This window comes from Perna viridis, chromosome 1 (genome assembly GCF_037379345.1).
Source record: "Perna viridis isolate PV_CMFRI_1.1 ecotype Kerala chromosome 1, ASM3737934v1, whole genome shotgun sequence".
Lineage (NCBI taxonomy): Eukaryota > Metazoa > Mollusca > Bivalvia > Mytilida > Mytilidae > Perna > Perna viridis.
Window position 1 is genome coordinate 68,791,478 of NC_142445.1, and position 15,269 is coordinate 68,806,746.

At 34.5% G+C, this 15,269-nt stretch overlaps 1 protein-coding gene across 5 annotated transcripts in view; it reads right to left on the reverse strand.

The window, feature by feature from the left end:
- Positions 1-10,776, reverse strand: part of LOC148630133 (sodium-dependent lysophosphatidylcholine symporter 1-like) — an 18,775-nt gene extending 7,999 nt beyond the window's left edge. For 4 of the 5 annotated variants that reach the window (XM_088561474.1, XM_088561465.1, XM_088561491.1 and 1 more), the window contains exons 1-10: positions 10,667-10,776; positions 10,156-10,326; positions 9,895-10,016; positions 8,979-9,105; positions 7,877-7,955; positions 4,808-4,938; positions 4,437-4,527; positions 3,992-4,104; positions 2,972-3,055; positions 459-542 (exon numbers count right to left, since the gene is read on the reverse strand). In XM_088561474.1, coding sequence (XP_088417600.1) covers positions 459-542; positions 2,972-3,055; positions 3,992-4,104; positions 4,437-4,527; positions 4,808-4,938; positions 7,877-7,955; positions 8,979-9,105; positions 9,895-10,016; positions 10,156-10,326; positions 10,667-10,690 — 1,026 coding nt within the window. In that variant the 5' untranslated portion in view covers positions 10,691-10,776. The remainder of the gene's footprint in view (positions 1-458; positions 543-2,971; positions 3,056-3,991; positions 4,105-4,436; positions 4,528-4,807; positions 4,939-7,876; positions 7,956-8,978; positions 9,106-9,894; positions 10,017-10,155; positions 10,327-10,666) is intronic. The other variant, XM_088561498.1, reaches the window with a different exon arrangement.
- Between the last annotated feature and the right edge of the window lie 4,493 nt (positions 10,777-15,269).

Sequence of the window (15,269 nt, forward strand, 5' to 3'; positions counted from 1 at the left end):
TCATAAGCGACCCAGTTGTTCAATCTTGTTCCGGATGATTGAAAAAAATCCTTCAGGTAACACGGTTACGAAAGAGTACGCAATCACATCAAGGGAACCAAGATGACGTGTTAGCGGAAGTAACCCGATTTAAGAGCATATCGCATTCGTACCATTTCAAATGTTGAAAGTAAACCAAAATCAGTGACTGTAAATTTTTGACGATTAGCGACTTTGAAGACTCCAGTCTTTGATTTTAAAAATGTACGCTAATCTGCCAATCAATATGGGTTGAAAAAAAAAATTACTACAGAATACAGAGAAAAGGGAAAGCAAAAAAAAAAAATCTACTTGTGTGCCATGAAATAGCTTTGGTAAAAACTGAGAACTCATTTTTGAATGAGGAACAAAATCTTCCAAATTCGGAGACAAAAACAGACAACACATCATAAATAACACACTAATTTAATTATACTCACACTCATTCCTATTGCGAATGCTGTTTTCTTTCCTACTTTGACAAGAATAATTTGCCATATAGGTATACATATAATGGCCGAAACCTACAAACAAAACATACGACAGCCTCGTTCTTTAAAAAAACCCTTCAAATGACTACGTATTAGATGCTAATATGTGACATGATTAGTTGCATAAAGGAGATCTTTAAACAAAATATATGTAATATACGCTAAATTATGCAAAATCCCAAAGTATTTACACGGTAACTGAACGATGACAATTCTTCAAAATCTATAAAGTAATATCATGACACAAAGATACCATAATGACCAATATCTGACGGTTGTCCGCGGTGGGCGGATGCGGAGGAAAATCCATGTACATAATATAGTTCATGTACGTAAAACGGTACTATTTATTTTCCCATCGGCGACAATTGTGAAACTTTTAAAAAAAATAACCCTCTTAAAATAATGACAAAGCCGTTAACAAAGAATTTTTATACACATTGTATTACCTACCCGAATCATTTTTTACACTTACGGATACGATATTCATCAGAGATCGGAGACGGGCGTAGAACGAAAAAGTCAGACGGGTGTAAAAAAATGACCCGGTGTGTTTATAGTAGATTATAAAAATCTTTGCATAAACTGACTTTTTCAGTTATATCGTCATTTTCCTAGCCAAAAATGTGAACAAAGTCATAGCAAAACCATTTACTTTTTTTTCTATTTGAAGGAGTAATTAAGGGAACCAAGATTCTAGCGCAAATCGAAAGAATGTAATCCAGGGACAAAGACCAGACATGGAAAACTGACAAACACAATAAAGAACATAAAGTAACTAAAATAATACATACAAAGTAACACCAGTTAATGAGCAACTCGGACTCCACTCAAAACTGAGAGCATGGACCAGGTGCACTGGTAGAGTAAGCGTCCTCTGCTTTTCTAGACACTCGCCGGGTTGCTCATAAAAAGTCAAGTCCGGGGTACATGAAAGAGGATTGGAAAACTAGGACACATTGAACAAGTCAGTTGTCAATGTGCAGATAGATATACAGTAACGATCCACGAATTCATGATGACGACCATAAAACTTATGAAGAGATGAATTCAATCTTGTAGCAACATAACCCTGTTCCAGAAGCCTAATTGTAAGAAGTCTAGAGCGGTACAAAAAATCTGGCATAACGTATGAGTTGTGATATGAAAACCATACACAGGTGCTGAAGGGATGTTGCCACAGATAAAAGGAAGACTGACAATTCTGAATAAAAAGTCATCACGTTTGTCATCAAGTTTGGTCAATAGTTTTCCTTTACCATCGATCTCTAAGTGTTTGGTCAAGATATGAGGCTGACTTCACAGTGTCTGTAGTATCCTTTATCTCAAGTGCTTTGGGTAAGATGTGACGTATCAAATACGTCATCTATATAGCGGAAACTGAGATTAAAGGATCTAGATAAACGATGTCATTTCTTTCGGATCAGGTCAGCATTAAAGTCGGCCTCATAAGAGTGAAGGAATAGGTCAGCAAGTAGAGGAGCACAATTTGTTCCCAATGTTGAAAAACGCGTCCACCACGCTGGACAAATATGTTGTCGATAAAAAATTACAGTATTTTGAAAACATCTTCTGTATATTTGAAAGATGATTTCGAATTTTTTTTTTTTACAAAGTATGAAGAATCTCTACCGAAAACTATATATTTTTATTTATCCAGATGTACCATCTTTTTTTCTTGAAAAAAAAAAAAAAAAAAAAACAACGATGTGTAATGTTTTTGAGTCGGGATTTTAACTGAGTATGGGGAATAGAAGTATAAAGTGTTGAAAAATCATAGGTTTTAATGCTATTATATTCTGATAATAATCTTGAATTGAGGGTCTCCAAAAGATCTTTCGATTTTTTCAGGATCTACATTGAATTAATACCACTACAGCAGTAACAAGGGTTGTGGTAAGACAGGAGACCTTCTTTGACAGCTGTGAGTATAGAAGTTAAAAGTTTTGAAAAGGTTTGGTGGTACATTTTCCATCTCCAGCTATGTAATTTTGTTTGTATGGATTATTGTGAAGTTCAGGAATCTTGTGTTTGGGTTCAAGGTCCACCCTTTCTGCTGATGGTACACGCATTTATTCGAAAATCATAAACATTATATAAAATGGTTTTCAAAATACAAAGTGCATTTTTTACAAGAAGAATAATGTTAAAAAATAATGTTAGAATAATTAAAATATTTTGAACATCATCACATTTTGTCGAATCACAGTATCCAGAAGTATTACTGGCCAACCGAAAATAATGAGAAATAGTGCCGTTCTACCTCATGCGAAATATTTATTTCAGTGTTTCAATGATCGGTTGAAAACTGAGACAGTTTTCATCTAGTATAGTTCTAGATCAGTTAAAGATATTCTTATGAAAAATGAAAATCATACTTGGTCATTTTGTAGCGAACTGCCTCACTTTCATTAATGGATGTTTCGGCCCCGACAGAACCAAAGTGATAAATTGATACTTACCAATAACACAGTGATGAATTCATTAAAATACTCTCCTAAATCTAAACTGTGTGTACAGTATAAAGCGAGATTCCCTTGCACAATCTATAAAATAATCAATGTATATAGTTTTAAAATGTTTGTATGTGTAAGCTTGATTAGTTTCAAATTTCCGTTTGAGCACCTCCGATGAGCATTCATATCTTAAATTACTGGTCTGCACTCTAATTGCACATGGTGGAACCTCTCGTTGATGGATTTGGCTTCTTATTTCGATATAGTTTTAGTTTTGAGTACTTCTTTAATAAATTTTTTTTATTTAAATCTTCCTATATATTTGATTCTAATGATGCTGATGAGAGGTTTACTCCTTTAAACACGTGTCTAGCATAGCGAAATTTGCAATATACAAACATAATGTATATGATTGGTATTTTAATATTTCAACGATTTGGAATTGGAATTAGTAACTTTTGATTGCATGCAAAAAGAAACGTTCTTTTGCGAATAATTAAAACACATATTTTGTCCAGTTCAACACGGTCAGAAGTAAAAGCCAAATGGAAAAGTACTGTAAGATTCAGTAATGAAACATTACTGAAAGTAATAGTACTGTAATGTCACTGTAAAATACAGTACTGTTTTAGTATTCATTACAACAGTACAGTTACAGTACAAAATAGAAATGTATAAGCCCAACGTTGGTAAATTATTGGTAGTGTATGCGTACCCCACTCGTACAGGAAGTTGACATCATAGAGCAACTAATTGTTTACAACATATGTCCCATCTATATGAAGCCGCACACCAAATTTGAAATCAATCCATACATTGGGAGCCGAGATAATTGCGACGAAAATTTGGATGGACGGACGAACAATGTGATTCCAATATGCCATCCACTCGATGAGTGGGGTATAATTTGAAAGTATGTACACCAAAAAAACCTATCTATCTAAAATTAGGAAAATATATGAGAGAAGTTGTAAGTATGATTTAATTTTAGCAGAGCAAACGAAACGAACGCATTTCAATACTTACTGCAATTCCTAATGACAAAAATAAAAAAGTTAATGACAATAATTTGTATGGTCTGAAAGACAGTGTCAACTTTAAACCTTTGAGCAGTCCACCATGACTCTCACTAACAACTCCTGGAAATAAAAATACAACGTAACAGTTTTTTAATGATAAGCTGGTGACCTTATCAGAACACATGGTCCATTTGGAGTAACTTGTTTCTTGTAAAAACACAGTTCAAGCAATGATCTTCATTCTTGAATTTGGTTTTGCTTATTAATTATATTTGTTTATAAAAGTCAGTTCAAAGTGACAATTTTGAAATCGTACCACAAATATCACATTCGTAGGGTTTAATTGACAACCGTATATTATATATATCTTCAACGAGGCTTTTTTCATACATGGTCCAAGATTAATTCCAACTACTTAAGAATTGACTTCTTGATCAGTCAGTAATGATTACCAATTCGTTCCTTTGTTCCTAGGAACACAATGACAGAAGACAAGAGGTAGACAGCTACCATTACTGCAGCACCAACATTATAACTCCATTTCTGAAATAAAAAAAATACTTTAAATGCCATAGAGTCGGCAATGAACTATAATATCGATTGGTACATGTATATGCTGAGTTTAAAACTTTGCAAAAGAACAACAGCAATAACAACAAAACAACCAGAAATTATACGACAATACATGTCCACGAAACTTTCAAAAACGAGGCAATTAGTGATAAATGAATGCCAACCTTCTTATGATATTATTATGCGTGTATCCGAAAAGTTACATGCAAATAATGATAACAACAAAAAAAAAAATGCTAAGAAGGATTACTTGATTATCTAGCTGCATATTCGTGGCTTTATTTTCTCCTGCTGTACATTCCCCGGCAGTACGATACTTCTCGACAAAATAGCCCTGTATCACTGATGCTGATAGAACACCTATCGCCTCTGCACCCATCCCTGTAATATAAAATACCAGTTTTAACTACTTGAAACCGAGCATCGGACTGATCGGACACACATGAAATGATAATCATCCCAATAGTTAGCTCTACCAATCAATCAAAATGCTGTTAGCACTGTGGGTTTCTGATTCTTGTGAAAATTGTAGCATCAGCAAAATTACATGATGTAAAACAAAACTTTAATCACACATTTCAATTTCCCATGTTATTTAGACCTGTTTTTCTAAATATCTCTAAACTGCATAACAATTAATTACTGAAGTAAAAACAGTAATTCATAGTTAAACAGTATCCACACACATTACAAATTTTGTTCGGTTTCAACTTTTTCCCAACTTTATAAACCTGTCCCAAAAAGTTGATTTGCAATCATATTCCAAAGTATTTCAACAGAGTATTGTCCTACACTGTAATAATACTCAATTGGAACATTTTCAGCTTAAGGAAACAATTTCCTAGATCAACATATTAAGATTTTCAACACTAGATACTTTTTTTATCAATTCGTATTTTTCCGCCAATTTTACTTCGTTTAAATCATGCTCGTCACTTCCTGTTTATTAAACATAAAATATTAATGATAGGATGGAGATTTTAATTGATAATTATATTAAATGGAACAGGCTTAGCACATCTAATGCTTCTTTGGCATATTACTACAAGGACTTAATTCCCTACATGCTTATTTTTTTTTACTAAACATGCATCCAAAAAAGGAATCCCTCAAATCTTTAGTTTATTTGAAGACTAGGTCTTGATTTTATTTCCAGAAATAATAGAATCATTGAGATGAATAATTACCAGATACATATCTACGGGTTATTAAAGATGTACAGTACTGAGTAGAGTATTGAATGATATAAAAGAAAAAAACATTTGGACTATATTTTTGTGTATCATTTAGAAAGAGTAGGAAAGTTCCAGGTATAAACTGGCGACATAAGGTATTTTGATAACTCAAAAACCAAAAGAGCCTATCTGTCATGCAGACTCAGTAAAGAAACTGATCAATGATTTCGAAAATAAAGATGACAATTTTAGTTGAATTATAGTTAGTAACTAGGATATCTTTATTTTTACACTAAGTTGTTAATGAACTAAATTGAACAGAGGGTAAAAGAGTAATCAAGGGAACTAAGGTTATAGCGGTAATCAAAAGGATGCAATCCAGGGACAAAGACCAGACATGGAAAACAGACATACACAACAAAGAACATAAAGTTACTAAAATCTTACATACAAAGTAACAAAAGCAAATGAGCAACTCGGACTCCACTGAAAACTGGGAGCATGGACCAGGTGCACCGGTAGGGTAAGCGTCCCCTGCCGAGGAACACCCGCCGAGTTGCTCATAAAAAGTCAAGTCCGGGGTAGACAAACGAGGAAAGGAAAACTATGACCCACTGAATAAATCAGTTTTAATGGTGCAGATGGATACCCCATAACGATCCACGAGTTCATGATGACGACCATAAAACTTTCTGTAGTGATGACCTCAATCTTGTTTTTTTAATATAGTATTGGATTTAAAAAATTACGGGTATGTTTTTTTACAACATAAGCTGATCTTAAAGTCATCTGTTTTACAAACATTTGGGTGATATGCATATATTAATTAATTAATCTTATCAGTTTTCTTTCCCAAATAAGGTACAGTTGAACAAAATTTGTCAGAATGAAGTTCCATGTAAGAGACAAAATACCTGCAATATATTTGGTACCTTACAAATTACAATACGTAGTCAAAATTTCTGATATTTATTTACGGAAATAAAACTTATCACAACAATAGTTTTACATTCCTGGTCACTCGATTTCAGAAAGACATAATTTTTCAAAGATGTTTAATTTTGTGCGAGATAGAAAGCTGTTCAGTGTTTGATTAAATTAATGTCAATACAAGTAATTTCAACATAACCCTGTTCCAGAGGCATATTTGTTAGAGTTCTAGCAAGATACAAAAAGTCTGCGTGGTTTCGGCAAGCTCTGGCATTACGTATGAGTTGTGACATGAACACTCCATACGCAGGTGCTGAAGGGATGTTGCCACGGATGAAAGGAAAGTTGATAATTCTGAATGAAAAGTCATCACGTTTGTCGTAAAGTTTGGTCAATAGTTTTCCTTTACCATCGATTTCTAAGTGTAGGTCAAGATGTGAGGCTGACCTTACAGTGTCTGTGGTATCCTTCATCTCAAGTTCTTTGGGGTAGATGCGATGTATCAAAACCCCGAAATTAGGATTGTTTAAAGATAATACGTCATCTATATAGCGGAAACTGAGATTAAAGGATCTAGCCAAACGATATTTTTTCTTTCGGATCAAATCAGCTATAAAGTCAGCCTCATAAGAGTGAAGGAATAGGTCAGCAAGTAAAGGAGCACAATTTGTTCCCATTGGAATGTTGAAAAACACGTCCACCACACTGGACAAATATGTTATTGATAAAAAATTCCAGCATTTTGTAAACATCTTTCTCTGTATATTTGGAAGATGATGTGGAATTATTTCTTACAAAGTATGAGGAATCTCTATCAAGAACTTTATATTTGTATCTAGGTGTACCATCTTTTTTGGAAAAACAACGATGTATAATTTTTTAAGTCGGGATTTTAACTGAGTACGGGGAATAGAAGTATTCAGTGTTGAAAAATCATAGGTTTTAATGCTATTATATTCAGATAATAGTCTTGAACTGATTGTCTCCAAAAGATTTTTCGAAATTTTCAGGATCCACATTGAATTAATACCACTACGGGAGTAACAAGTGTTATGGTAGGACTGCAGACAGTTGTGAGTATAGAAGTTGCAAGTTTTGAAAGAGGTTTGGTGGTACATTTTGCAGATCCAGCAATTTTGAAATTAATGATTAGATACAATTTTTCAGGTTTTTTACACTAACGACACCGATAATGATTTTCACGGGTTACATACTGTATGCAGTGGCCGAGTCTCTGTCTTTCTGGTTATTACTGATCACCATCGTAAGTGACGTGTATGGCACGTGTAAACCCTGCAAGTAGTCATATAATTTATATAACAGTTTTTATTCAACGAATACAGTAGGATCGAAGATGCAGAATTTGGTTCGTATAATGACATGGAGGAGACAGCACAAAGAAAAATTACCCCAACTTCCCATCCCCAGGCAAATATTCAAGTACGAATCAACTTCGTCTTGTCGATTAGGACGAACCATATACGTCTTATTGTATTGAAAGTGACAAGTGAAGCTTACTCCGTGTTGAAGATGACACGTGAAGCCTACTCCGTGTTGAAAGTCCAGCCGTCTTATTGTATATCAAGTGCAGCCTACTCCGTGTTGAATGAGTCGTCGTATTGCATGTATCAATTGTAGCCTACTCCGTGTTGAAGGCACCGTCTTATTGTATATCAATTGTAGCCTACTCCGTGTTGAAGGAGCCGTCTTATTGTATATCAAGTGAAGCCAACTCCGTGTTGAAGGAGCCGTCTTATTGTATATCAAGTGCAGCTTACTCCGTGTTGAAGGGGCCGACTTACTGCATATCAAGTGTGCCCCACCCCGTGTTGAATGAGCCAACTTCCGATATATCAAGTGCAGCTTACTCTGTGTTGAAGGGGCCGACTTATTGTATATCTAGTATAGCTTACTCCGTGAAGAAGCCGACTTACTGTATGTCAAGTGTAGCCTACTCCGTCTTGAAGGAGCCGACTTACTGTATGTCAAGTGTAGCCTACTCCGTCTTGAAGAAGCCGACTTACTGTATGTCAAGTGTAGCCTACTCTGTCTTGAAGGAGCCGACTTACTGTATATCAAGTATAGCCTACTCCGTGTTGAAGGATTCGTCTGATTGTACTTAAATGAAGCATATACTCCGGGTTGAAAATGCCGTCTTATTGTTTTTTTAAGCCCCGGAATTATTGACATTTCCTCATATATTTGTATCTTTTTCCCCATATATTTGTATCTGTACTAAACAGATAACAAATAAGTAAACATTCATAGAGTTGGATACAAGTAAAGATGAATAACGTCAATTCTAGAAATGCTTACCGACATTAAACACTGGAAGAGACAGTAAAAAACGAAGTACCATCCTAACTTTCCTTCCTCTGAAAAGTCCGGCACATACCATAGAAAGAAATAGGCTACACAAGCAAAAGGTGCTGAGAACAATATCCTTAAATACAAATAAAATAATTAAAATACATGTATTGTATAAAATTGAGGTTTGTGCCGAACTTCTCGACTTTGGATCTAAGAAAACTTTTTAATTTGTGGTTTTTCTTGGTAGTTTTGCCAAAAAATTGAAGAGGATGTTAATCATACAGTTTGGGTATTACTCAAAATGTAGAAAATTACTTAATTATTGTTGCATCTTTATCGTGTACGTCTTCGTGAGAGAACTAACCCTGAATATATATATAGTATTATACTTTTAGTGAAACAAGTGGCGATAATATTGGACGAAGTATTTTCCCTAACTTGTAAGAAGTGTAGCTTAGTGTGGTGATATGATAGAGATACTCATATCACATGCCTCAGTATCACATTCCACTTCCGAAAACACGCTTCCTTAGTTGTTCCTGTATTTGCTTAATGGATCACTATCACAAATAAAGCAGACGATGTTTGTGATCATAAATCATACATGTCATTTTTAAATCACATGTATCTCCAGCCTATGGTCATTGTCATCCTTTCAGCCCGGTGGCTCTTGAGCTAATATGCCGTAGGGCTGATACTAAGATACGAAGTGTACAATGCAACATGCTATACATAATAAACGATGAACACTTTTTTACTTTTGTGATAACATCAAAGTTGTCAACGTGTACGAAAGTCAATTCGGTCGGGCTACATATGTAATAATGCCCCCCTCCATATTTTACGCCCTGTTGTGGCGTCACTGTCTTGAGATAGAACTTTGTTTGTAGTGAACGCAACAAGTAACTATCCAATAACTAACCATGGTCTGAACTTTCCAAAGCTGGTATTTGTCTTACTGATCAGGAAGCCACAAAGAGGATCAGTACAAGCATCCCATACCTTCCCACCAAACACAATAATTGATGCATAGGATGGCCTTATCTGAAAATGATTCAAAGTTGTCGAAAAGGTTGAAATAATAAAAAAAAAATCTTATTCAACAATCGGATTATGATTATCGTTAATGAAAAGTAAATACCAGTATAAACCTTAATTATCAAAAAATTGCAATCGCACTCACCTGTGCAACTTCTAACAGGAATATACTGAAGAAGAAATTTATGACTGTGTTGGTCATCTGGTACGGTGCTCCCCCAATGGCGAAACAAATCTTTCTCCATACTGGGAGATGGTCCTTAATATCAAAGTCGTCCTGTATCAAAATGACCTTGTCATCTTCACCGTCTTTGTGCTGCATGAATACAATGTTAAAAGGATGACTTTTTTTATATTTTGAATCCCTCTTTATGACGATGTTAATTGCATAAACGCAGTGAGGGTTAAATGAATATTTAACAGATTAGGAAGTTTTTTTTTTGGTTTTTGTTTTCATTCTAAAATTGTTAATAGTAATTTATTTTCTGAAATAAACGTTTATGTATACTTGTATCAAACATGATCTCTCATCAAAAGGGTAACAGTTTAGCTCATTTTATGAAACAAGGAAGGACAAGTAAGAAAATATTTAAACTCCTTAACAATTAAGAAAACGAAGAAATATGAAATCCAAGTATTAGTATTAAGTTAAATACCTTCCTGTATTTGGACATAGTCATCCTTTGTCACCCATCTTTCATCACATCCACTTGTTGAACTTTGGTAACTACATATTACTGTTATTATCATTCAAATACAAATATTTAGATATTTTATCACGTTATTGAGCATACAATCGCTATCAGACGAAGTTCACTGGCTTAACATTTTTTCGTGTATTTTCGTGGATTTCGACAAAGGTTATTTGAACGAAGAAAGTTTTGTTGCCATCGCATCTATTTTTGTAATCGACATTTTTAGATGAAATAGTTACAATATGTAAGACTGTGAGTGTCTAAAACGACTTTTTTTAAATGACGCCAAAAAGCATGTCAGTTACAGAAATATTTTGGTCAGATGTTACTGAAGTTCTTAAGACGGAAAGCGGAAAATGCTACGGGAATGCAAATCAAACTCACGATCTCGACTTAGATATACAAATGTACCCGTTTGTAATCGGGAATAATAAATAGGACGATTTATGGTGTATTTACACTCGTTAGATCCATTGGATTAATTTAAGCTGTACATGATAAGCACGAAAAACATAAAATGGTGCATTCCTTCGACTTGTCCAAATTCTACTCTGTGACTTAATGACAGTTAGATGGTTGTTCGAACGCAGAGGTCGAACTCTGAACAAGGAATGTATGGACACACCATTCAAACTTGATACGGCTTTGACTTTTGATTGTGATTAGACATTTGAAACAGTGTAGGAATTTGACTCCATTTTGGCCCCTAATTCCTAATTGGTTCCAGTCACTACCTCTAAAACAATCCCAACCTTTCTTAGAGGATATGGTACATTGTAGTACAATTTCAAAGAGACCCATTTACTTTTACTCAAATTATTATCCATAAATAAAAATCCATGTTTATGGTCCCTGATTAATCCGCTCAAGTCACAACCACAACAATCAATTCCAGTCTCCTTTTGAAACATGGCATCTTGTAGCACAATTCGAAAAAACGTTCCACTCATTTTAACTCAATTCGTCGTGTGGACATCGGGATAACGTTCGTTTCTCTAATTCCTAATTGGTTCAATTCATAGCCCCTAAAATTGACCGAAACATTCTTTTTCTGGTATGACACCTTGCGGTACAATTAAAAAAAATATCCAATTACTTTTAGTAAAGTTATCGTCGGGATATCAAGAAAATGCTTGTTTCTGGTCCCTCATTTCTAAATGGTTCAAGTCTTAACCTCCAAAATAAATCCACGACAGTGCCATATTCCAGTATACAACCACTTTTTTGCCGTAATTAAAAAAAAACCAACAGTGGGCTCTAGATTTAAATCACCCAACCTCCAGCGATGGTAGAATTATCTCGATGACATCGTGGAGAGGAAGTAAATCCCATAGACTTCGATAATTTAGCCGATGCGTCTTTCAAATTATTTACGTTTCTTTAAAAAAGTGTGGCTAAGACAGAGGTATGAGGTTGTAGGCCCCTTCCACTGCCACCATGAGAGAGATGAGAAGTATGAGGTTATATGCCCCTTCTATGCCACCATGGGAAAGTTGGAGAAGTGAGAGGTATGAGGTTGTAGGCCTTCTATACCATGGGAAAGTTTGAGAGGTGAGAGGTATAAGGTTGTAGGCCCCTTCCACTGCCACCATGGGAAAGTTGGAGAGGTGAGAGGTATGAGGTTGTATGCCCCTTCTATGCCAACATGGGAAAGTTGGAGAGGTGAGAGGTATGAAGTTGTATGCCCCCTTCCACTGCCACCATGGGAAAGTTGGAGAGGTGAGAGGTATGAGGTTGTATGCCCCCTTCTATGCCAACATCGGGAAATTTTATCAGAGAAACATAACACCGGTGATTTATAGTTGTCTCTTTTAGATTTCTGTTAGTACAATATAAATAGTCATTCACTTCACTTATAACTCAAACGAGAATTGGATGTGTTAATATATCTTTGTTTCACTAAAATTCCTCTTGCAATTAGTCAAGTTTAATACTAATAAAATGAAATAGGCATTTCAGGCAAATGGGGAAAATCCTACTGCCTGTTCAGCAAGACTGTCCGTAATATATATAAAATGCTTCATAGGGCACAAGACCCTATAGGTAGAACCATGAACATGTAAACTTGACATTAATTTTTATGTGATGACCCCATTCAAACCTTAATTCATATGCTATACAGCATAATCCCTTTAAATCCATCTAAACGTTCATTCTTTTGTATAGAACTTATTAGTATAATATTCATGGAGATCCATACACCTTTAATCAAGTACCTACCTAACAATCAGAATGTATATAATCCCTTCATGGATAATCAACAACAATCGCCAATTCTTGTTATTATGACTTATTATTACAGTTGCATATATAGACTTCCATACACTTAAGTATTATAGTTTAGTTATAAAATACATGATTCTGGTCAACTTCTCACCAGGAATAACCCTAAAAACCAATTAAAACCTTCCTTTTGTGGTATGGAACCGAATAAGATCAATATTCTTGTACTCCTGTCATTGTTCTGAGACCAGTAAAACTTGTTTTTTTTTTATTTTCTTCGGCCTAATTTCCAAAATGTGGAGCTAATATTCCCCCAAAAAATTATTAATTCCAGATTAGAACATTTTGTTACAATATTATAGAGATCCGTGTCCTTATACTTGAGTTTTGTAGATAAAATCTACTGTTAGCACTGGGGGGTTTTAATTCTTGTAAAAATATTTGCAAGAACAAAATTTAAAAGATTACATGATGTAAAATAAAACTATGATCACACATTTACATTTCCCATATTATTTAGAACTATTTTTCCTAATATGTATTAACTGAATGTCTGAAGTACACGTCAAACAAGTAATCATTAGTTAACAGTATCTAACTTTACACACATTTACAAATTTTTTTCTGTTTCACCTTTTTCCCAATTTTTTTAAACCTGTCCAAAAGTTAATTTGCAATCACATTCATAATTATTTTAATAGAATATTATTCTACACTGTAATTATAGTCAAACAGAACTTATTTTAGCTTAAGAGAATAATTTCCTTGATCAATACTAGACTTTTTTTTATCAATTTTAATTTTCCTGTCAATTTTACTTGATTGATGATAGGATGAAATTTTGACTGATAATTGCATTATGTAGAAAATGCTTAGCACATTTAATGCTTCTTGACACATTACAGCAAGAACTTCATCCCCTTAATGCTACTTTATTACTAAATTTGTTTGTTGGGGTTTAACGTCCGAGCAGCAATATTTCAGCTATATTCAGACGAACATACAAAAAGTAGTCCATCGAATCTATTGTTCATTTGAAGACTAGATCTTAACTTTATTTGCAGAAATAATAGAATATTATTAAGCTGAATAATTGCCAGGTTATAAAAGATGAATTGAATGATATAAAAGGAATTACTTTTGGACTATGTTTATGTGTAGCGTTTAAAAACAGTAGTGAAGTTCCAGGTATGAACAGTCAACATAAGGTATTTTGATACATCAAAGACCCAAAAAAGTCAATATCAAACTTCCCTTTCTAGTTTGGGACCTTGCTGTAAAATTTTATCAAGAACCATCAACTAATAAGTTATTGTACAAAACCACATGCTTATGGACATAGACAACAGAGCTACACCATTATACAACCACACACTGATCCAATTGTATTAGTGCATACTTTCGTTTTTTAAACACATTGCCTCAATTGCATATTTTTTTCACAGGCAGCTACGCAAATGAGAGCATGAAATCTCGGTTTAGAATCTAGTCCACATTGTATGAAAACCATGTTATTTTTACTATTTGAAAAATGCAGGATAAAAATAACTCTATTTTTATATACGTATCAATATTAATAAGTCTGTTGGATGCAGCTTAATAAACTGCAGAAGTCGAACCTTGAACAGTATGGTACTCCAATCAAACACGATACAGCTTTGAATTTTGATTATGATTAGATATTGGACACGAGATAAGCATTTGATCAAAACTTTTTGGGACGTTATTCAAAAATGGTTGAGGTAGGAACCTCCAAATTGAACCCAGATCTTCCTTTGGGGTATGGCACTTGTGGTATAATTTCAAAGCAATTCATTCTTTTTTACTCAATTACCCTTCTTCTTAACTGGCTTGCATAATCCACAAAAATTAATCCCAGTCTTCCTTTGGTGGTATGGCACCTTGTAGTAAACGTTGTATGAGATCCATTCATTTTTTTTGCCTGAACATAAAGAAAATGCATTTTCAGGCCCCTTTATGACCCCTAATTCCAAACAAAATACTCACAGGAGCCTAAATTACTCCACTGGTTAAATTTTTGCCTTTCAAGGGCAGTAACTCTGACAGAGTTGTCCAACAATTTTCAACTCAAATAAGACTATGGTAGGCCTTATCATAAGAATCATTTCATCAATCGAAAGTTTCTTTCTATCTATTATGGTTTTCAAGATATTGACAACGACGGACACCATGTGATGGCAATAGCTCACAAAGCCTTCGGCCAGGTGAACTAAAAAAGTTCTAGTCTTAACCCTCGAAATCAATCCTAGCTTTCCTTGGGTGGTATGGCACCTTATTTCTAAGTTGTTCAAATCTTATCCCCAAAATCAATCCCAGTGTG